This window comes from Bison bison, unplaced genomic scaffold (genome assembly GCF_000754665.1).
Source record: "Bison bison bison isolate TAMUID 2011002044 unplaced genomic scaffold, Bison_UMD1.0 scf7180017864483, whole genome shotgun sequence".
Taxonomy (NCBI): Eukaryota; Metazoa; Chordata; class Mammalia; order Artiodactyla; family Bovidae; genus Bison; species Bison bison.
The window spans coordinates 2,993,171-3,015,195 of NW_011495043.1; the positions used below are offsets into that span (position 1 = coordinate 2,993,171).

A 22,025-nucleotide genomic window follows, 5' to 3' on the forward strand; every position below is an offset into this window, starting at 1 on the left:
CTTTTACCACTTCTGCAGTAATGCCAGAACTTTAGAACTCTGTAGCTCCATTTATCCAATTTCTGCATTTTGCATTGCTAAGGTTAAGATTTTACTCCTACATGTAGCCATTAGTCTAATTGTCCTTTGGAAATAATATGTCTCATTTTTCTGGTAACTGAAAATTTTTCTTCTGGCCTTTGGTTTCTGGCAGTTTGACTATGATAAATCTAGGTATGATTTCCTTTGTGTCTTTCCTGCACAGACTCTGCATGCAGAGTCTCTTGAAAATACAAGTTGATATATTTTATCAGTTTTAGAAATTTATCAGCTATTATATTTTTATATTCTGGTACTATAATGATATAAATACTGGACTTTCTAAGCATGTCCCACATTTTCCTTAGTTCTTTCCTTATTTTCCACTATTTTTCTATTGACCTATCTCCCAGTTCACTAATCTCTTCCTCTCTTCTGCCTGATATGCTGTTAAACTCAAACATTTAAAATTCAGTTGTTAGAAACTGTATTTATGTAATCTCCATTTAACTGTGCTTTATTAATCTAAACTTTTAATCTATTTTCTCTTTATTCTTTATTTTCTTGAGCATTTCCATAATAGTCACTGTTAGAGATTTGGTCTGCTAGCTCCTACATCAAAATGGTCTGCTTCTTTTATGTGTTTGTTGTTGTTCAGTTGTTAAATTGTGTCTAACTCTTTACAACCCCATGGACTGCAGTGTGCTTGGCTTCCCTGTCCTTCACTATCTCCCAGAGTTTGTTCAAACTCATGTTCGTTGAGTCAGTGATGCCATCCAACCATCATAGCCTCTGTGGCCCCCTTTTCCTCCTGCCCTCAGTCTTTCCTAGCATCAGATTTATTCCAAGAAGATTTGTGGTTAAAATGCAGTTTTCCTAAGGCCCAATTTACCTCACACTTGTCCTTGTTTCTAGAGTGCAGTTCACCAGGGATTTCAAGTGATGGCTTTCACTGTTGAAGCCTGGCGTGCTACAGTCCATGGGATTGCCAAAGAGTAGGACATAGATTAGCAATTGGATGTCAAAAACAACAATAGTCTGCCCTATCAGGTCCTAAACTTTTAACTTTTGTCTCCTGAGCACCAAAAGACTTCAAGAAACTCTGCTTTGCTTCTCAGAGTTTTCCTGCTTAGAATATTAGATAAGTGCAGTGAAGACAAATAAGAAGTAGTAACTGGGGAAGTTCAGAAGCAATGGTATGTTTCTAGCTGCAGTGATTAGGAAAAACCCTATGAATATGGTGGCATTTTAATTGGAACTTGGAGGATACCAAGATACTGCAATACAAAACCGATACAATATTGTAAAGTAATGAACCTCCAATTAAAATAAATAAATGTACATTAAAAAGAAAAAAACATCATTGAGCTGCTTTACCTTAAGAGAGAAACTGCATACTGTTCCATATTCTGTTCCAACATAGCCCAAACTTTCTGAAGCGTATCTGCAACACTGGCATTTTCCTTTGTATCTAAAAATAACAATATAAAAACTGTAAGGTGCCTGAAAAATCATCTTGTTCTAAGCCCTCCTTTTATAGGTGAAGCACTTGAAACTCACAAGTAAGGTGATATCCAGAGTCAGAAGCTTTACTAGCAATAAAAGCATGTTTAAAATAGAAAGCTAAAAAAATAAAATAAAATACAAAGCTATGAACCTTTAGCTGAGAGTTCTGATCATCATTTTATGCTGTTTCCCTTCATCTCTAGTTAAAAAATCATAAAATGCTCTTTCATCTAATTGAATATACTCATCAAAGAGTTTACAACAAAAGATCCCTTATCACAGCAAAAAAGTCCTTATGAATGCTCTTGTATTAGAAACTATAATCCATCCATTTTTTTCCTAAAGAACAGTGGCTAATGGGATCTCACTGAAGCTTAACCTAAAGCATAATCCACAAAAGGCTTAAGAGGAGATGATCTGACAAAAAAATGTGAATCCATCATAAGCGTCTCAAATTTAACATGTCAGAAATTGACTTTTTTTTTCTCATTATCTTAATTTCTTCATAGAACTTACTGGTATCTGAAATCGTTATCTTAATATATTTACTTTCAATTGCATGCCTGGGACCACTATAACACAAGATTCATTAGAGCAGAAACCTTGGAAGTTTTACTAATTTCTGTAAGGCCAGAACATAGAATAGTTCTGCATACACAAGAATTATTCAAAAATTATATGTTGAATGAGAACACAAATACTATTAAAAAGCTGCTCATTTGTTTTTTATAAAGAGAAAAAAATTATTATATGAATATGCTTTTTACAGTATATACGGACAAACAACAGGGATATTTTTCTATCACAAAACTATGCAATGTAGTTTGTTTGTTTAACATTTATGGATCTATAGTTTTTACTGCTTTGATGAACATTTTGATATTTCTCATTGTTTCAGAGATACTTTTACAACAAAATGTTTCAAAATACTCAAAGAATTCTGTGGGAGGCAAGGCTTTTTACACAAACATGCCAACAAAATGTGCAGAATGAAAATAATTGAATATAATTTTTTTTGCCTTTGCAGTGTTTTATTTTGAGCTGATAAAACAGATCTTTTCACAAAATAGTTTCATATACAAAAATATATTTGATTTGATAAATATAATAATACACTTTGAATGCATTTTATGCTAACTGTATGATACCATGGACATACGTGGAAACATCTTCATTTAATTCATTCATGCATTCACTTTGAAAAATGGCCTAGAAATGTAAAATTATCTATGACTTAGCTGAAACTGACTTCTGTGCATTCCGCTAGGCACTGAGGATGAATGGGAAAAGGCCAGTTTCCTGTTTTTGAAGAGCTCACAAAAGATGGGGAAAATACAGCTGATCATTCATTCAGCCAGTATTCGCTGTGTGCTCAGTCTGTGTCAGACACAGACTAAAGCCACACTGCACTAAATTGCAGGAACAAGAGCTTGAGCATACATACCTGCACCCTGAACTCTAGAAATTTCAATATTTATAGAGTTAAAAACAATTAGCTGAGCCATAGAGTTGAATGAACCTAAAATACTTTTTGTTAGCATGTAAACAAATATTCATCTTTATTTATGCAGGGGCTTCCCTGGTGGCTCAGATGGTAAGGAATCCTCCTGCAGTGCAGGGGATCTGGGTTCAGTGCATGGATTGGGAAGATCCCCTGGAGAAGGGAATGACTGCCCACTCCAGTATTAAGGCCTCCATGGACAGAGAAGCCTGGCAGCCTACAGTCCATGGGGTTGCAAAGAGTCAGACACGATTGAATGATTTTAACTTCACTTATTTATGCAAGTTCATTTTATAAATGATTGAAAGAGCATACCTGGTGTTCTCGCTTTCATAAGTAATCTGACATATGTTCCTCTCCACATGGCTTGAATTTTAATTGCCGCTGCTACTTCCTCTGGAGAATACTCTTTATCGCTTGTTGGCACATTGTACTTAGCATCTACCCATTCCGCTAGAAAGAGAAAAACAAACTTTGGACTGAAAGTTAATCTAATCTCTACTTCAGTTTTCACTGCCTTTAACTTTTAAGGCCATCTGATGTGTCAAGTGCCACAATGATAGATTTGTCCTTATATTTAACATTGCCTTCTGCAGGTGGTTCCTTTTTAGAATATAAACATTCTGGAGAAGGGAAATAGTAAATATTGACACTTTAGTCAAATACTGTTGAATTCCTCTGTGAAAATAGCAAGAAGGATCTCTTAAAGTTGAAAAAAAGATGTTAAAATCATGGGAATAGAGCATTGGAAAAGGAAGAAATGAAGGTTTCTGAGATCAGAATATCTTCCCAGAATTCCTCAAGTTGTATTATATACATAGGTGACGGTCTGCTTTTTAAGGTCAGGAACAAATAAAACTGGGATATTCTGGGCTCCCCTGGAAATACGTGGAACAGGGGACCATGTCAGATCTTCGGAAACTTTTGAGCTTTCTCAGGGCAATGCTTGAACCCTACAACTGTCAATACTGAATTATTCAACCTACACCACAGAAATTTTGGGTGCATTTTTCTCAAATTATGTATCCTAAATAAAGCTAGGAATTTCCTGGTCACATAAACACCTAAAATTAATGAGTACCTAAAGAAGCCTCTTCCAAAGAAGAATCGAGTAAATCCAAGTGCAAAACCACAGCACGGAATGCAAATTTGGTGTTGGCTGGAGGTTTTGTTATTTGAGCTTTTTTCATTAAACGCCATAAAGAAATATGAAAAACCTGAAAAAGATTAAATGTATTAGTATATTTTCTAAATCAAGAAAATACTCTTACCTAGTCAGAGAGGCTCTAAAAACCTTTCTGTTTCTCAGATATACACACCATCTAACAGAAGACTCTTTGAAGACTCCCTCATCTGGTAAGAGACCAAATTTATTTAACATCTGATAAATTTTAACTTAATAAGATTTAATCAACACAATGTTTATAATATACATTCAACCAAAATTAATATTAAATTAATTGAGGTGATACAGTGTAAGATAAAAAATAATGTTCTTATGCCTAAGTGACTTAAATACCAGGTTTCTCTTATTCTGAGATGCCATGTATTGTAAGATACACTATTAATTCATGTGCTTCAAGAAAGAAAATATGCCACTCAAGATTTTTATCACTTTCCATCACTTGTGAGTATTTATTTCCTATTGAAAAATCTCTTTTAAATTTATTTAGGCATAACTTCTTCATCATATATCACATTTAAACATATATGAAAAAATAAAATAAGCTACATATATTGATTAAGTATTCCAAAAACATATTCATACTCAGACTCCTACTCTTGCAAATCACTTTTTGCAATCACTTAACATGTGTGTTTTCTATACAGTTATATTATTTGTGTTGTCAAGAGATGCACCATTGCCTCAAGAGCATTCTTCTTTTGTCCCTGGATATTTTCTCAAGCCACTGACTCTCATTCAGGAAGTGTTGATGCCAATTCATTGTTTATTTCACCAAAGAGGACTGATGGAAGGTTTCTAGACTACAACCAGAACACATATTCCTTCTTTCAAGTTCTTTTTTTTTCATGATTTTTATACAGAAATGTTGACAGATTCCACATATCCAATCACACTATTATTGGTGATGATAACCAACCACGGCACATTTCTTCTTGTTCACTTGTAGCTATTTACATGTTCACAGGGAGTAAAGCACTTGATGGATTAGGTAGGGCTGAAGTGAAATGAAGTGAAAGTCGCTCAGTTGTGTCCGACTCTTTGCAACCCCATGGACTGTACAGTCCATGGAATTCTCCAGGCTAGAATACTGGAGTGGGTAGCCGTTCCCTTCTCCAGAGGATTGTCCCAACCCAGGGATCGAACCCAGTCTCCCACATTGCAGGCAGATCCTTTACCAACTGAGCCACCAGGGAAGCCCTAGGTAGGGCCCCCCTGGGCACTATTTGTGGTGACTTTCACCCAATTACCTCACCTAAGAGCTTACCTCACCTTAGCTCACCTAAGAGCTCTCCCTGAGCTCTTAGGAAGTCATTCTGATCTGAGGAAAACCCCTTTCCCTTCACGCACACGGTCACCCCAAATGCCAGGTGAATTTAGGATTCACTATGTGTAACAAATGGTGCCATCAAATCCTTCTACTTAAGGACTATTTATCATTTATCTTGAGAATATGTATGCAATGGACTCTATATGACGAACTATACAAAAGAGAAATGTCCTTGGGTCTTTGCAATCTCTTTAGTAGATTGCCCTTGACGTGTATCACATTCTAGTTTAAGGTTTATGCAACGATTTTCTTTTTCTTCTACCTTTGTGGAGTTTTTCTTGGTTTGAAGATTGTTCTTAATTATCTTTCCCCAACAACACCTTATGCTCAGTTAAAGTGGAATAACAGGGAAATTAAATTTCTAGTATAAATAATTTCTAATATAATTGTACCTTATATATTGTACATACTGTTTGCTTATATGAAATTAAAAATTGGCTGAGTGAAATGATTCTAGACAGAGACCATGCACCCTTCACAAAAGTTAACTCAAAATTAAAAAATAAATAAATAAACAGTAGACTGAAATGTACAATGTAAAAGAATAAAAATTCTAGAAGATAAGATAGGAGAATATCTAGATGACCCTGGGTAGGGCAGTGCCTTTATGTATTCATCACTAAAGCCATGACACATAAGAGAAAGAATTGATAAGCTAGACTTCACTAAAATTAAAACTTCTGCTTTGTAAAGAAAATGTCAAGAGAATGAGAAGACTTTGACTTCTCTAATGACTTCATAGACTGGGAAAAAAATATTTGCAAAAAGAATACTTAAAAGGCAATGATAAGAAAACAAACAACCTGATTAAAAATGGGACAAAGACTTTAACAGACACCTCACCAAAACAGATATACAGATGGCAAATAAGCATATCAAAAGATGTTTCACACTGTATGTCATCAGGGATATGCAGATTAAGATGACTTACCACTGTGCTTTAGAAGAGCCCAAATCTGGAACACTGACAACATCAAATTCTGACTAGAATATGGAATATCAGAAACTCTCAATCATTTTGATGGGAATGAAAAATGGTACAACCACTCTTGAAGAGTCTGATGATTTTTATAAAGCTAAACATACTCTTGTTATACGATCCAGCAATTACACTCCTTTGTATTTACCCGAGGGGATTGAAAATGTATGTCCGCCCAAAAACTTGTACACAGTTGTTTACAGCCACTTCATTCATAAATGCCAAAACTTGGAACCAACAAAGATGTTCTTCAGTAAGTGAATAAATAAACTGTGCTATATTCAGACAATGGAATATTGTTCAGAACTAAGAAGAAATGGGGCTCCCCAAGTGGTGCTGGTGGTAAAGAACCCTCCTGCCAATGCAGGAGGAATAAGAGAAGTGGGTTCAGTCCCTAGTTGGGGAAGATCCCCTGGAGAAGGAAATGGCAACTCACTCCAGTATTCTTGCCTGGAGAATCCCATGGACAGTGGAGCCTGGTGGGCTATAGTCATAGGGTCTCAGAGGTGGATATGACTGAAGCAACTTAGCACACAAGAAGAAATGACTTATGAAGTCATGAAAAGACAAGGAGGGAACTTAAATACCTATTTCTAAGTCAAAGAAGCCAATCTGGAAAGACTACATTATGACATTTTGGAAAAGGCAAAACTATGGAGACAATAAAGAGATCAGTGTGTGCCAGGGCTTGGGGGAGGGGAAGGATGAGTAGGCAGAACACTTAGGACTTTTAAAGCAGTGAAATTACTATGTATGATACTACAATGATAGATCTATGTCATTATACATTTGTCCAAGCCCATAGAATGTATGCCAAGAGTGAATTCTAATGTAAATTGCGGACTTTGGGCTCATCAGTTGTAAGAAATGTACAACTCATGGGGGATGCTGGTAAGTAATGGGGGAGGTGTGTGGGGGGTAGGGGATATATGGGAAGTCTCCATGCCTTCTGCCCAATTTTGTGATGAACCTGCAACTACTCTAAAAATTGTCCTTAATAAAACAAATTTTAACTGGGTATCCTGTGTTTTAATTTCTAACTCTAGCAACACCACTCCCCAGGGGCTATTTGACAATATCTGAAACCATTTTTAGTTGTCACAACTGGTGTTTGGAGGGTGTAGGCAAGCCATGACGCCACTGACAGTTCAGGACCACAACAAAAATCAACTGAAAGGTCGATAGTGAACAGGGGTGCCACTCTCTGTTTTGTATCCCTCCTTTAAGGCTTTCAGGAAAGGAGGATGGCAAAAGTAGGAAGTCAATAAATACCTGGAGTAATGGGCAAATTTGGCCTTGGAGTATGGAATGAAGCAGAGCAAAGGCTCATAGAGTTTTTCCAAGAGAATGCACTGGTCATAGCAAACACCCTCTTTCAACAACACAATAGAAGACTCTACATATGAACATCACCAGATGGTCGACACTGAAATCAGATTGATTATATTCTTTGCAGCCAAAGATGGAAAAGCTCTGTACAGTCAGCAAAAACAAAACTGGGAGCTGACTATGGCTCAGATCATGAAATCCTTATTGCCAAACTCAGACTTAAATTGAAGAAAATAGGGAAACCATCTAGACCATTTAGGTTTGACTTAAATTGAATCCTTTACAACTATACAGTGGAAGTGACAAATAGATTCAAAGGTTAGAGTGTCTGAAGAATTACAGACGGAGGTTCATGATGTTGTAGAGGAGACAGGGATCAAGACCATTTCCCCAAGAAAAAGAAATGTAAAAAGGCAAAAAGGTTGTCTGAGGAGGCCTTACAAACAGCTATGAAAAGAAGAGAAGTGAAAGGAAAAGAAGAAAAGGAAAGGTATACCCATTTGAATGCAGAGTTCCAAAGAATAGCAAGGAGAGATAAGAAAGCCTTCCTTAGTGATCACTGCAAAGAAATAGAGGAAAACAATAGAATGAGAAAGACTAAAGATCTCTTCAAGAAAATTAGAGATACCAAGGGAACTTTTTATGCAAAGATGGACACAATAAAGGACAGAAATGGTATGGACCTAACAGAAGCAGGAATACACAGAAGAAATATACAAAAAACATCTATATGACCCAGATAATCACAATTGTGTGATCACTCACTTAGAGCCAGACCTTCTGGAAGTCAAGTGGACCTTACAAAGCACCACTATGAACAGAGCTAGTGGAGGTGATGGAACTCCAGTTGAGCTATTTCAAATCTTAAAAGATGATGCTATGAAAGTGCTGCATTCAATATGCCAGCAAATTTGGAAAACTCAGCAGTGACCACAGGACTGGTCAAGGTCAGTTTTCATTCCAATCCCAAAGAAAGGCAATGCCAAAGAATGTTCAAATCACCGCATAATTGCACTCATCTTACATGCTAACAAAATAATGCTCAAAATTCTCCAAAGCAGGCTTCAACAGTATGTGAACTATGAACTTCCAGATGTTCAAGCTGGATTTAGAAAAGGCAGAGGAACCAGAGATCAAATTGCCAACATCCATTGGATCATCAAAAAAGCAAGAGAGCTCCAGAAAAACATCTACTTCTGCTCCATTGACTATCCAAAAGCCTTTGACTGTGTGGATCACAACAAACTATGGAAAATTCTTCAAGAGATGGGAATACCAGACCACATGACCTGCCTCTTGAGAAATCTGTATGTTGGTCAGGAAGCAACAGTTAGAACTGGACATGGAACAACAGACTGGTTCCAAATCAAGAAAGGAGTACGTCAAGGCTGTATATTGTCACCCTGTTTATTTAACTTATATGCAGAGTACATCATGAGAAATGCTGGGCTGGATGAAGCACAAGTTGGAATCAAACATTGCCAGGAGAAATATCAATAACCTCAGATATGCAGATGACACCACCCTTATGGCAGAAAGGGAAGAAGAAATAAAAAGTGTCTCTAAGAAAGTGAAAGAGGAGAGTTAAAAAGTTAGCTTAAAACTCAACATTCAGAAAACTAAGATCATGGCATCTGGTCCCATCACTTCATGGCATATAGATGGGGAAACAGTGGAAACAGTGTCAGACTTTATTTTAGGGGGCTCCAAAGTCACTGCAGATGGCGACTGCAGCCATGAAATTAAAAGACGCTTACTCCTTGGAAGAAAAGCTATGACCAACCTAGACAGCATACTAAAAAGCAGACACATTACTTTGCCAACAAAGGTCTGCCTAGTCAAAGCTATGGTTTTTCCAGTGGTCATGTGAGAGTTGGACCATAAAGAAAGCTGAACGCCAAAGAATTGATGCTTTTGAACTGTGGTGTTGGAGAAGACTCTTGCGAGTCCTTTGGACTCTTGCAAGGAGATCCAACCAGTGCATCCTAAAGGAGATCAGTCCTGAGTGTTCATTGGAAGGACTGATATTGAAGCTGAAATTCCAATCCTTTGGCCACCTGATGCAAAGAACTGACTCATTGGAAAAGACCCTGATTCTGGGAAAGATTGAAGACGGAAGGAGAAGGGGACAACAGAGGATGAGATGATTGGATGGCATCACTGACTCAATGGACATGAGCTTGAGTAAGCTCCAGGAGTTGGTGATGGACAGGGAGGCCTGTTGTGCTGCAATTCATGGGGTTGCAAAGAGTTGGACATGACTAAGTGACTGAACTGACTGAACTGAAAGCTAGGATGCTGCTTAGCCCCAAAAGTGTGAGGAAATATTGATACCTCGAGAGCATCCACCTATCAGTGGGGAAGGAGTTGGTGGATAAATAGTACAGTCACCTCATCCTTTAGTAGGATGTTTCTGAGGGATACCCTCCACAGTTCACCAGGATCCCCTGGAGGACTGAGCCCCAGTAACCCACAGCAATCATTATCATATCCTTTAACAAATATGCTTTTCTTTCTCATTTCATTCTTCCTAGTCTCTCATTTCTGCTTGCTGTCATCACTTTCCAAATTGTCTTCATCCAAAACATTCTCTCAGCTCTGATTTAGGGGATCTTATCTAATATGAGATATATTATTACAAATAGAACATATTCTTCTAGGAACTGTATAGCCTGAACATACTTACCCTGAAGTGCTGTGCAGTTAGTTCTTTATCCTGGAGGGGGATAGGGTAGTGAGCTGTTTGTAGATCCTTCAGGGCTGCAGAAAGTTTAGCCTTATCTTTGAAATTAGCAATCACATGTCCAACAGCTTTCAAAATTGTTAAAGCCTGCTCTGTAAATCGGTAGCTCTCCTGTGAAGACCAAGCATAGTACTCAGCTTCATTTTTGTTTATTTAGGTGTAATTAAGTTTACAAAGATTTCGTTTCTGTTAATATATTAAAAATCTGTTACGTGACTGACTCAGCAGTTATTTATGGAAAATTTACTTGATCAAAGTATTTCACCAGGAGTCATGATCAGAGAGATGTTAAACAAGGAACCTGATTCTTGCTCTTGTAGGAACACACAGAAAGAACACCAACCCCACTGGGGGCCATGGGCAATTTCTCCACAGTATTAATATCCAACCTTTGTTCTGAAGAATGTCCAGGAATTAGTCTGACAGCTGTGTGGTATCTGATGACTGAAGGGCAGAGAAGAGTTCAGGGAGAGAGCAATTAAAAAAAAAAAAGAAAGAAGAGGCAAGAGGGTGAACTAGCATGTCTTCCTTCTGCTATAAATGCTGAAGAAACAGTAAAGCAAGGAGGCGACAGGGATATCAGGAAGGGACTTATTTTTAAAGATGGAGAAAACCCTGAGGTGTTGCAGATGATGGAGAAATTGCAGAGCAGAGGGTGCTTACAGGCAGCCTGAAGAGGGTCATGCAGGAGGAGAACTTTGTAAAGTCTGCTTTTGCCCCTTTCCTTAGGGGCACTAACATCACTCCGCAGTTCCCTGTAGAAATTCTAAGGACTAGTCCAGCAGGAATAGCATGAGAATGGAGCGAGAAGCTGATGAAAACAGAGGCAATTGACTCGCCATATTAATGCATTTACTTCCCCCTGACCTTCTCCCAATCCCCTCAACGCTTTGGAAAAATGTCTTCTTAATAGTTTCTCCCTGAAATGAAACCATGACCCGAAAAGTCACCTGGTTAAGTGGTAGCATTGGGAGTGATCAAGAATGGCTCTGAGAAGCTTGAGTCTCTCTGCTTTTGAACCAATCTATAGCCCCCTTTCCTTCTTGATTAGAAGTGAAGACTACTGGGGCCCAAAAGTCAGCCCCAATAACTTTTATAAGATGGAGGATAATCACAGGAAAATATGAGTTCACAGACCCGAACAGTTAATTAGGGAATTAAATCACCTAAAGAAACAAACTGCTTCCATTTCCTGACTATTGTAAACAGTTTTGCTATGAACATTGGGGTGCATACATCTTTTTGAATATAAGCCCAGGACATATGTCCAGGAGCTGGATTGCTGGATCATATGGTAGTACTTTGCCAACAAAGGTTCGTCTAGTCAAGGCTATGGTTTTTCCTGTGGTCATGTATGGATGTGAGAGTTGGACTGTGAAGAAGGCTGAGTGCCGAAGAATTGATGCTTTTAAACTGTGGTGTTGGAGAAGACTCTTGAGAGTCCCTTGGACTGCAAGGAGATCCAACCAGTCCATTCTGAAGGAGATCAGCTCTGGGATTTCTTTGGAAGGGATGATGCTAAAGCTGAAACTCCAATACTTTGGCCACCTCATTCGAAGAGCTGACTCACTGGAAAAGACTCTGATGCTGGGAGGGATTGAGGGCAGGAGGAGAAGGGGACGACAGAGGATGAGATGACTGGATGGCATCACTGACTCGATGGACTCTGGGAGTTGGTGATGGACAGGGAGGCCTGGAGTGCTGCGATTCATGGGGTCACAAAGAGTCGGACTCAACTGAGCGGCTGATCTGATCTGATGGTAGTCCTATTTTTAGTTTTTTAAGGGCTTCCCTCGTAGCTCAATTGGTGAAGAATCTGCCTGCAATGCAGGAGACACAGGTTCAATTCCTGAGTCAGGAAGATGCCCTGGAGAAGGAACTGGGAACCCATTCCAGTAGTCTTGCCTGGAGGATCCCATGGACAGAGGAGCCTGGCAGGCTACAGTCAATGGGGTCACAAGAGTTGGACATGAATTAGTGACTAAAGCACCACCACCATGGAACCTCCATACTGTTGTTCTACATAGTAGCTGTATCAATTTACATTCTAACCAACTGTGTAGGAAGGTTTCCTTTTCTCCATACTCTCTCCAGTACTTATTTTTTGTAGATATTTTGATGGCCATTTTGACTTATGTGAGGTGGTACCTCATTGTGGTTTTGCTTTGCATTTCTCTAATAATTAACAATGTTGAGCATCTTTTAAAATACCTGTTAATCTTCTCAATGTCTTCTTTGAAGAAATGTCTATTGAGGTCTTCTGCCTATTTTTTATTAGGTTGCTTTTTAACATTGAGTTGTATGAGCTGTTTGTATATTTTGGAAATTAACCCCTTGTCAGTCACATCATTTGCAAATATCTCCAATTCCATAGACTGTCTTTTCATTTTGTTGGTTTCTTTTGCTGTGCAAAAGCTTTTTCTTTTTTATTTTATGTTTAAACTTTACATAATTGTATTAGTTTTGCCAAATATCAAAATGCAAAAGCTTTTAAGTTCGATATGTGCACCCCAGTGTTCATAGCACTATATACAGCAGCCTAAATGTCCATCAGTCGATGCATGGATACAGAACTGGAATATTACTCAGCCATAAGAAGAATGAAAAGCTGCCATTTGCAGTAACATGGATGGGCCTACAGAATATCATAGTGATTAAGTACACAAATACTGTGTGATATCACACTTGGAATAAAATACATAAGTACAAATGGATCTATTTACAAAACTGAAACCTCATAGACATAGAAAACAAACTATGACTAACCAAAGGCAAACAGGTAGGGGAGGGAAAAATTAGGAGTGTGGGTTTAATGGATACACGCTGCTACATATAAAATAGATAAGAAACAACGACTTACTATATAACACAGGGGACAATATTCAATATCTTCTAATTAGCCTATAATGGAATATAATCTGAAAAAATATATATTAAAACTGAAACACTTGGCGGAACAGCTGAAACTAACTTCAATTCAAAAAAATAAAAAAGAAACAAATTAGATAAGCCATACTATGTAAAAAAAATTTTTTTTTGTTTATTTGTTTGGAGTTTGAAGCAGAGAAAGGTTTATTTCAGGGCCACACAAGGAGGTGGTGGCTCATGCTCTAAAAATCCCCAAGTTTCCTGAAGTTTTTTTTTTTTTAATATTATAATATCATTATGTGTGCTCAGTCACTCAGTCTTATCTGACTCTTTGAGGTCCCATGGATTGTATCTCAGCAGGCTCCTCTGTCCATGGAATTTTCCAGGCAAGAATACTGGTGTGGGGTGCCATTTCCTCCTCCAGGGGGTCTTCCCAACTCAGGGATCGAACCTGAGTCTCTTGTGTCTCTTACATTGGCAGGGGGATTCTTTACCACTTAAGCACATTTATTATTCATCTAAATCATATAATGTTGGCAGTTAAGTTGGCTGCCTTTATTTTATAGTTATCTTGAAGAATCGGACATGACTGAGTGACTAACACTTTCACTTTATGCAGTTTTATTTATACAGTTTCTTTTAGATAACACTGATTTATTCAGTTAAAAATAATTTTTTTAAAGAAGAGAAAAAACAAGAATTTAAAATAAGCAGGGTAAATCTAATTAAGGGTTTAAGGGACATAGACGGTGGGCTTGATGATCTTCCTTCTGTGTCTATTGAGCAGGAGTTAGGTCTGATGAGAGGTGATGCAGAAAGAGAAGGGGCAGCCATAGGGCATCCTTCAGGACCACTGCCTGGAGAGGGAAGAACGCATGACTGGAGCGTATCTGGGCCATGAAAACGTGAGCACGGAGTTGGTTTTGAGCCGTCCTGCTACTGCTCTGGACAAGTTTACTGACTGGCTAAGTGGATCTCATCTCACTAATATGAAGTTGTGATATATGGAGATAGATTGGAGGAGCAGGTAAAGCTGAATTATGCAGTAGAAAGGCCCTATAAATACTTGTCTCCCAAAATGCATATGCATATGTCTGAAGATGTCCTTGAGAGGATGTCTAAACCAAGACAGGACCTGAAGGAAGATTTATTTATCTCTCTTTTCTTTCAGACTCTGTCAGAGCCAGTAGCTAGAAAAACCAAGAGGTTAAGAGCAGATGAAGAAATCACTGACCCTTTCGTGGATCCTCTCTCCCTGAATCCCAGAGTCCCTTCCTTAGGACAAAGAAGGAGGAAAGGAACATTTAAAATATCAAAAATTTAACCTGCATTGAAAAAGTCTGTACTGATCCTTTATGTTTCTCAAGGGAACAATAATATTGATACTATGGGATCTGCCTTAGGTGTTAATAGATGTGTAAGGGAATTCAACAGAGCAGAGGTGAGTAAATAAAATAAAATGAAATAAAATAATAATTATTTTTAAAATAAAATGATTTTATTTGTATCCCTACAGAGTTAAGACTGCTTATTAACATGTCGTATTTGAGAATTTCTTACAGAATATACTTAGTAGTTTTAAAAAGTAAACAAATGAGTAAGCTGAATAAAAAAATAGAAATATTATTTAGTTCAAGATCTTTGAAACTAAAGCACACACACAAAAATCACAGTTGCTAACCAACTTACCGGCTCAAAGTTGGGTAGCACAACATCTTCATCCCCAATGACGAAGGTCACCATGCTGCAGATGTGTATGGAGTGACCCACGGGGGAGTATGCAGTGAAGAGCAGCATATGTCTCCTAAAGAGAGTGGACACTATATATAGATCGAGGGTCTCCTTTGTTGTAGTCCTTGCCTCTGTTAGCTTCTTGATGATACTTTGTGCTCAAATGAAGTCAAAAGTTAGTATGGGCTGAATTTTGTAACAGATGAGGTAATGACTGATGAATTTTTACTCTGAAAGAACCCTCAGAGAGCATGGAATCTATATTTCACTAATTATGTTGGATAAAAGCAGTCACACTAAATGACAAAGTTGCACATATTGGAGACATCTCCCATGCACTGCTGCTGCTGCTAAGTCGCTTCAGTCGTGTCCAACTCTGTGCGACCCCATAGATGGCAGCCCACCAGGCTTCCCCGTCCCTGGGATTCTCCAGGCAAGAACACTGGAGTAGGCTGCCATTTCCTTCTCCAGTGCATGGAAGTGAAAAGTGAAAGTGAAGTCGCTCAGTCATGTCTGACTCCTAGTGACCCCATGGACTGCAGCCCACCAGGCTCCTCCATCCATGGGATTTTCCAGGCAAGAGAACTGGAGTGGGGTGCCATTGCCTTCTCCGCCCATGCACTGCAGACATATTGCAAAAGACTGGTCCTGATTTTCACCTCACAACAGTAATAATTCACATTGGCCAAGTGCATTGTAGATTTCATAGTCATTTTCTCACAAATGCATAGCTTCATGTATGTTACTTATGTCTCTCCTACCAGGTTGTAGCACCATGGAGAGGACTGAGAGCATGTCTTAAAGCTTCGTGGTGGCTGCTTAGGTCCTTTTGGGGGGAAATGTAGATAGAAGTAGTAAATTGTGAAAGTGTTTAGCTGCTCAGTTGTATCCTACTCTTTGTGACCCCATGGACTGTAGTGTAGTCGGCCAGGCTCCTCTGTCCATGGAATTCTCCAGGCATGAATACTGGAGTGGTTTGCCATTCCCTTCTCCAGGGGATCTTCCTGACCCAGAGATTGGACCCAGGTCTCCTGCATTGCAGGCTGATTCTTTACTGTCTGAGCCACCAGGGAAGCCCAGATAAAAGTAGATTCTTTATCAGTTCCTCATCCTTGGTCATCTTGATGAATGAGCACTCAGACAGAATAATGATCTCTGGAAGAATCTTTCCATACTAGAGTTTTTAGGGGAGATGTGAAAAATATAGTATTTTTAAAATTCATTATTCCTCTAGGAATATTAGATGCTTGCCATAGATTATTTTAGCACTTTATCTTGTTGCTTGGGTTTTGCTTTTTGAATAAGAGCCATAAATTTTCATTAATCACATAGAATATCATGATTGATCTTGGGAAATTCAGCAAAATATTTATCTTATCTGAAATATGAGGTAATATTTTGAACTTATCAAAAATCATGAAAACTTTTCAACTATATATCTTTTCTTTAAAATGGAAAATGTGATGTGTTTAACCAATTGTATCTTAACTTAAAATAAAACTACAGGTAAAATTAAAAATAACTACAGGTAAAACTATAGATTTATAGAAAAAATGCTATTTTTCAGCCTGTTTTTAAATAAAATCATGGTCCTTATTAAGAACTATGGCATAATAAAACAAAAAGATCATTTTAATAAATTAATTTTAGGAAATACTGGGTTAAACACATTTAAAATGTACTCTTTACTAAACATGTTTCAGATTCTTTGACAATTACACATCTTCCAAAAGATACAGCATTTCTCCAGTTTATTCGTTCCCAGAATTATTTTTCTCAAGAATCATGATGATAGACCTATACTTTGTGAAATCACTGTAGGAAACAACATATTAGATTCCATATTGTTTCATTATCTAGTAGTCAAAAGTTTACAAGTCTTCAAATAATACTTAGTATGGGAAAAATAAAGTCACTGCATACCCAACAGGCAGGCGAACCACTGTAGCCTTGGTAGCATAGGTGTGAATTGTCACAACAAGATCACGTGGCCTCAGAGATTTCCAAGAAACTGTCTCAACTGTAAGTAGTCCAGGCTCTATGGGAGGGCTGTTCTTTGTTAAAGCTTTAGGAAAAGTTAAAAAAATTATATATATATATAAAATTTGATTGTTGGCCATCACTAGTACTGCTTTTTTATCAATATGACATTAATAATATAATTATAATGATATTAACAACAACCAACAATTAGACATATTCTGAAAATGCTCATAAAACGTTAGAAATTATGCTGGGTAAATAGTTACGGGAAATAATACTCGAGAGGAAGAAAGACCTCTGGTCCTATTCCTACTTTTCTCCTCGTAGTCATTCCCCCAGCTGAGGAAACCAGAAATGGAAAAGTTAGGAAAACAGAGGTCAGCCAGGGATATTTCATTGTAGTATACCACTACTTTTCTTATGTAGAGCAGGAATCACAATATCCTGCTGGATATGCAATTTTAAAGGAGGAAAATTACTACTTCTGGGGAAATGAGAGATTTTCCTAAGAAAGTGTCAAAACAAGGGCAAAATATGCTACATTTTATCTAAGTTTTTTACCTTTGATTCTTAGCTTTAAGTGTGTGGAGAAATAACATAATTAACAAAACTTTCATTTCAATTAAATTAACATTTTAAATTTAATTGTAGTTTGTAAATTAACTAAAACAATCTAATTAACTTTTTTAAAATCTGAAAATGGGTAGAAAATATTATTCTTCATTGGTAGCTGAGGGCAAAATACTTCTTACTTTGTTTTGCAGCTAACCCTCAAGCTAATGTTACAGGCCACCACGTGATCTGAAACACTTCCTTGCATTTGGAGTTTCAAAGTTCTAGGATGTGGTGCAGCTTAGGAACTGTTGGTTAGGTAGACATACTAAACTCACACTGCTGAAGTCTGGAAAGTTTATTCAACAAATATTTATTGCCTACCTGCTACACATCTGATACCACTTAAAACATTGGGTATATCTTAGTAGGAAAACCATAGTCTCTAACATCAAGGTAGGCAAGAAATTCAATATTAAGCATGCAGAAAATATGTATACCTGTACAGGGTCAGAGCTGTTCATTTGAGTTACATATAAATGCTTTAGTAAAACAAGTCAATCAAAGAATACTGTTTTGTGCATATGTGCATGTGTTCACAAGAAGAAAGAAATCTAACGGCCTTAGAGAAGAAAAGGAACAGTCTATCTGTTAGAATAGGAAGGAAAGGTGACTAGAGCTTCAGAGAGTTCAATATGAGGAGATGAGTGGGTCATTTCTGATCTCTTCTATCTCTTCAGTGAAAATAGTAGCAAGGTCATCACCTGGAAAGGAAGAAGGATAAGAGTGGGAATTGGAGATTTGAAGATGGAGAGAGATCTGCAGGTTTGCAATAATCATCCATAAGAAGGAAAGTGTGGAGAATGAATGAACTTGGGGAATGCTGACAGTGCTTAGGCCATTTGTTTGTTTGTTCTTTTTGAGGTTTGTGGTCGTCAATTTAAAATGGGGCTAGGTAGTAGGAATTGTTTTCTTCAGTTACACTCGGCTGCTCTGATGCAACCTCAGGTCAGGAACAGAGATATTTTCAACCAGTATTAGGGTTTTGTCAGGAACATAACTTGAGAGGGTAAGAAAGTACTTGTGTTGAGGGCACCTGTGAAGAAACATCAATAAATACAATGATGGGCCATGGAAACTGTGTTGGGACTCAAAGAAATAAGGATCTAATGAGGGTGGACACAGAAAAAGTTGTAAGGTTGATGAATGGTGGTCCCCATTCAGTCCAAGAATTGTAGGGGTAGAATTCTAGAGACAGTGAGCTGGAGCTTCAGGTGTGGTGGTCAGAGAGCTTAAGATTGATTGAGATAATACAGTTATTGGTACATAAAATCTAAATAAAACCATGATAGTAGGCGCCCAGGGCAGGATGGAGATAAAGGCCTTTGGAAGAGTTAAATCAAAGAAAGAGCTTGTGATTTTAAATAGATTTTGAAAGAATCAAGAATGATGCCATGTATAAGGGGAAAGAGAAATAGAGGGACTAGGTGTGCTAAAGAGGTGATCATATGACCAGAACAAAGAGAGAGATGGGTGGCAAGAGTGAGCTTACTCCTTGATGTCAGAGGAGCAGGAAGATCTTAGGAGGTCTAGAGAGGAAATAAGTTCCTTCATTCGGTGTCTAAAACTTGCAGTATACATTTCCCCTGAATAGAAAGTGAGCTGGGCTTTCAGACTGTAATTTTCTCATGGCCCTCTTACCTCCAGATTCTCCCCAGCGTACCAATGCAGAAAGGCAGATCAGCAGTTCAATGGGCTTTAAACTGTCGACGAATAGGTGATAGGACACACGTTCATCTGAAAACTGCAAGAAATAGACTAATTGTTGCATTTCATATCAGCCTGTTAATGGTAGTATTTCCCAATTCTAATACCTGACCTTCATAGAGCAGTTAGTGTGTTCTAGACATCACAACAAGTACTTTTCACTTTCATGCATTGGAGAAGGAAATGGCAACCCACTCCAGTGTTCTTGCCTGGAGAATCTCAGAGATGGAGGAGCCTGGTGAGCTGCCGTCTATGGGGTTGCACAGAGTCGGACACGACTGAAGCGACTTAGCAGCAGCAGCAGCAGCTGCATATACCACAACAAGTACTTTACAGATTTAATGAAAGAAAGAAAATCACACTGGTGCATGCTGGCAGCAGTCCATGGAAACCGTGTCTGCAGAGACTGAGACTGGCCACCATATCAGAGAGAGCCAAAGTTCTCCTCTGTGAGTAAAGAAAGGGGGTATGTTTGTTCCAGAAATGACAATAGAGGAAGAAATTGAGCCCACAGCTGAGCAGTGCTCAGAAAATAGGTCCCTGATAAGTAAACAGGGAGAGAATAGAAATGTATTAAGGTAGGCTACTTGGGCTTCCCTGTTGGCTCAGATGGTAAAGAATCTGCCTGCAATGAGGGAGACCTGGGTTCAATCCAATAGTTGGGAAGATCCCCCGAAGAAGGCCATGGCAACCCACTCCAGTATTCTTGCCTAGAGAATCCTATGGATAGAGGAGCCTGGCTACAATCCTTGGGGGTCACAAGTAGTTACACACAACTGAGTGACTAAGCACATGCTACTTGGTGTTTTTGCTATTACTCCTTCATTCTACAAGGTCTTCAGAACTATACCTATTGCATGCTGATGAACCAACCTGGGGGCTTCCCTTGTGGCTCAGCTGATAAAGAATCTGCCTGCAATATAGAAGATGTGGGTTTGTTCTCTGGGTTGGGAAGATCCCCTGGAGAAGGGAAAGGATACCCACTTCAGAACCAAACTGGATTTGTGCTTGGGGCATGCAAGAAAGTACTGAGCACAACTGGAGTATCTCTTAGTGGACAGGAGCATAAGGATTACATGAATATGATTTCAATCCATCTTAGGTGGGTGCTATTAATATCTATAATTATGGATGAAGAAACTGAAATACAGAGGGTAAGTAATTCATCAAAGGTCACAGAGCTTGCAAGTAGCACAGCTGAGATTCAAAAGTAAGTCTGTCTATCTACTAATACGTAACTCCAATGTTGGTCTTTCAATTATTGTGCTATTACTGCACTTCAATGTCCCAGTGCTTCAACATAATTTTGACTGATGGTGTATGTTAAATGTGTTAATTTAATTGTCATTATACTTTAAAGGCTTTCTATATTATTTTACAATATTTAAATAACAAGTTGAAATGCAAAAAAAAAAAACAAGTTATATTGTGAAAAAGAAATCCTTAGTAATCAAGGATAATAAGATTTGATGTTTGATGCAATGTAACTATTTAAAATGATTGCATCACTCAAAGTTTTCCAATAGTTAGCATTTGACACTTTATTTTAGTTTTCTTTTGTTTTCTTTGGTCTGCAACATGTTGGTAATAGAAGCAGTTGTTTCAAATACTCCCTGTCTAAAACTGTGAAGGACCTTGGATTTGCCAGTGTAGCCTGTGTGAGCAAGGAGGAGGCTCTACCGATAACTCATTTGCCATCATTTTAAATTGTCTGAGAATTTGAAGATGAGGTGGCCCTAGAGGCCATATGAAGGGAATCTGCCCTGGTGCAGGCACGAGACATCTTTGCAAACCCGCTGCCAACTCCCATGACATCACCCATGGGGACAGCTAAGGGATGTGCACAGGACAAGCCTCAGACTCCGTGTTTCCAGTTCAGCAGGCAGTGCCTGTGGCCACTAAAATCAGGACTAAAGTGAAAGCGTTAGTTGCTCAGTCGTGTCTGACTCTTTGCAACCTCATGGACTGTAGCCTACCAGGCTCCTCTGTGTGTGGGGTTCTCCAGGCAAGAATACTGGAGTGGATTGCCATGCCCTTCTCCAGAGGATCTTTCCTACTCAGGTATCGAACCCGGGTCTCCTGCTTTGCAGGCAGATTCTTTACCATCTGAGCCACCAGGGAAGCCCCTAAATCAGGACTGCCTAGCCTCAGACCACGGGCAGGCCAAACTAAAGGCTGTTAATTTGGGGTACTAACAACATCCTCTAACAACATCCGTCATTTTCTCAGACCATTGATGTTAAAAAAAAATTCAGGGGGATGAAGGGACTCATAATGGATGCTGTCATTTTATTTTGCCAAGCTGGAACTTTAAAAGGGAAATAAAATTCTGTATTTACCATCACTTCATAAAAATGTCCAAACACACACACACACACACACACATATATATTAGGGTGGCAATGTATAACAAAAACTCATGTGCCAAATGCTCTTGGTAATAATAATGACAGCCAGCATTTATTTTCACTTACTAAGTATTAGGCATTCTTCTAAGTGTTTTACACAAATTCTCTCATTCCTTTCTCAACTCTG

The 22,025-nt window shown here is 38.4% G+C and overlaps 1 protein-coding gene across 1 annotated transcript in view; it reads right to left on the reverse strand.

Moving 5' to 3' along the window:
• Positions 1–22,025, reverse strand: part of ADGB (androglobin) — a 190,793-nt gene that overhangs the window by 65,133 nt on the left and 103,635 nt on the right. The window contains exons 17-23 of the mRNA XM_010862563.1: positions 19,425–19,527; positions 17,112–17,253; positions 15,147–15,261; positions 10,533–10,700; positions 4,107–4,242; positions 3,341–3,478; positions 1,396–1,489 (exon numbers count right to left, since the gene is read on the reverse strand). Coding sequence (XP_010860865.1) covers positions 1,396–1,489; positions 3,341–3,478; positions 4,107–4,242; positions 10,533–10,700; positions 15,147–15,261; positions 17,112–17,253; positions 19,425–19,527 — 896 coding nt within the window. The remainder of the gene's footprint in view (positions 1–1,395; positions 1,490–3,340; positions 3,479–4,106; positions 4,243–10,532; positions 10,701–15,146; positions 15,262–17,111; positions 17,254–19,424; positions 19,528–22,025) is intronic.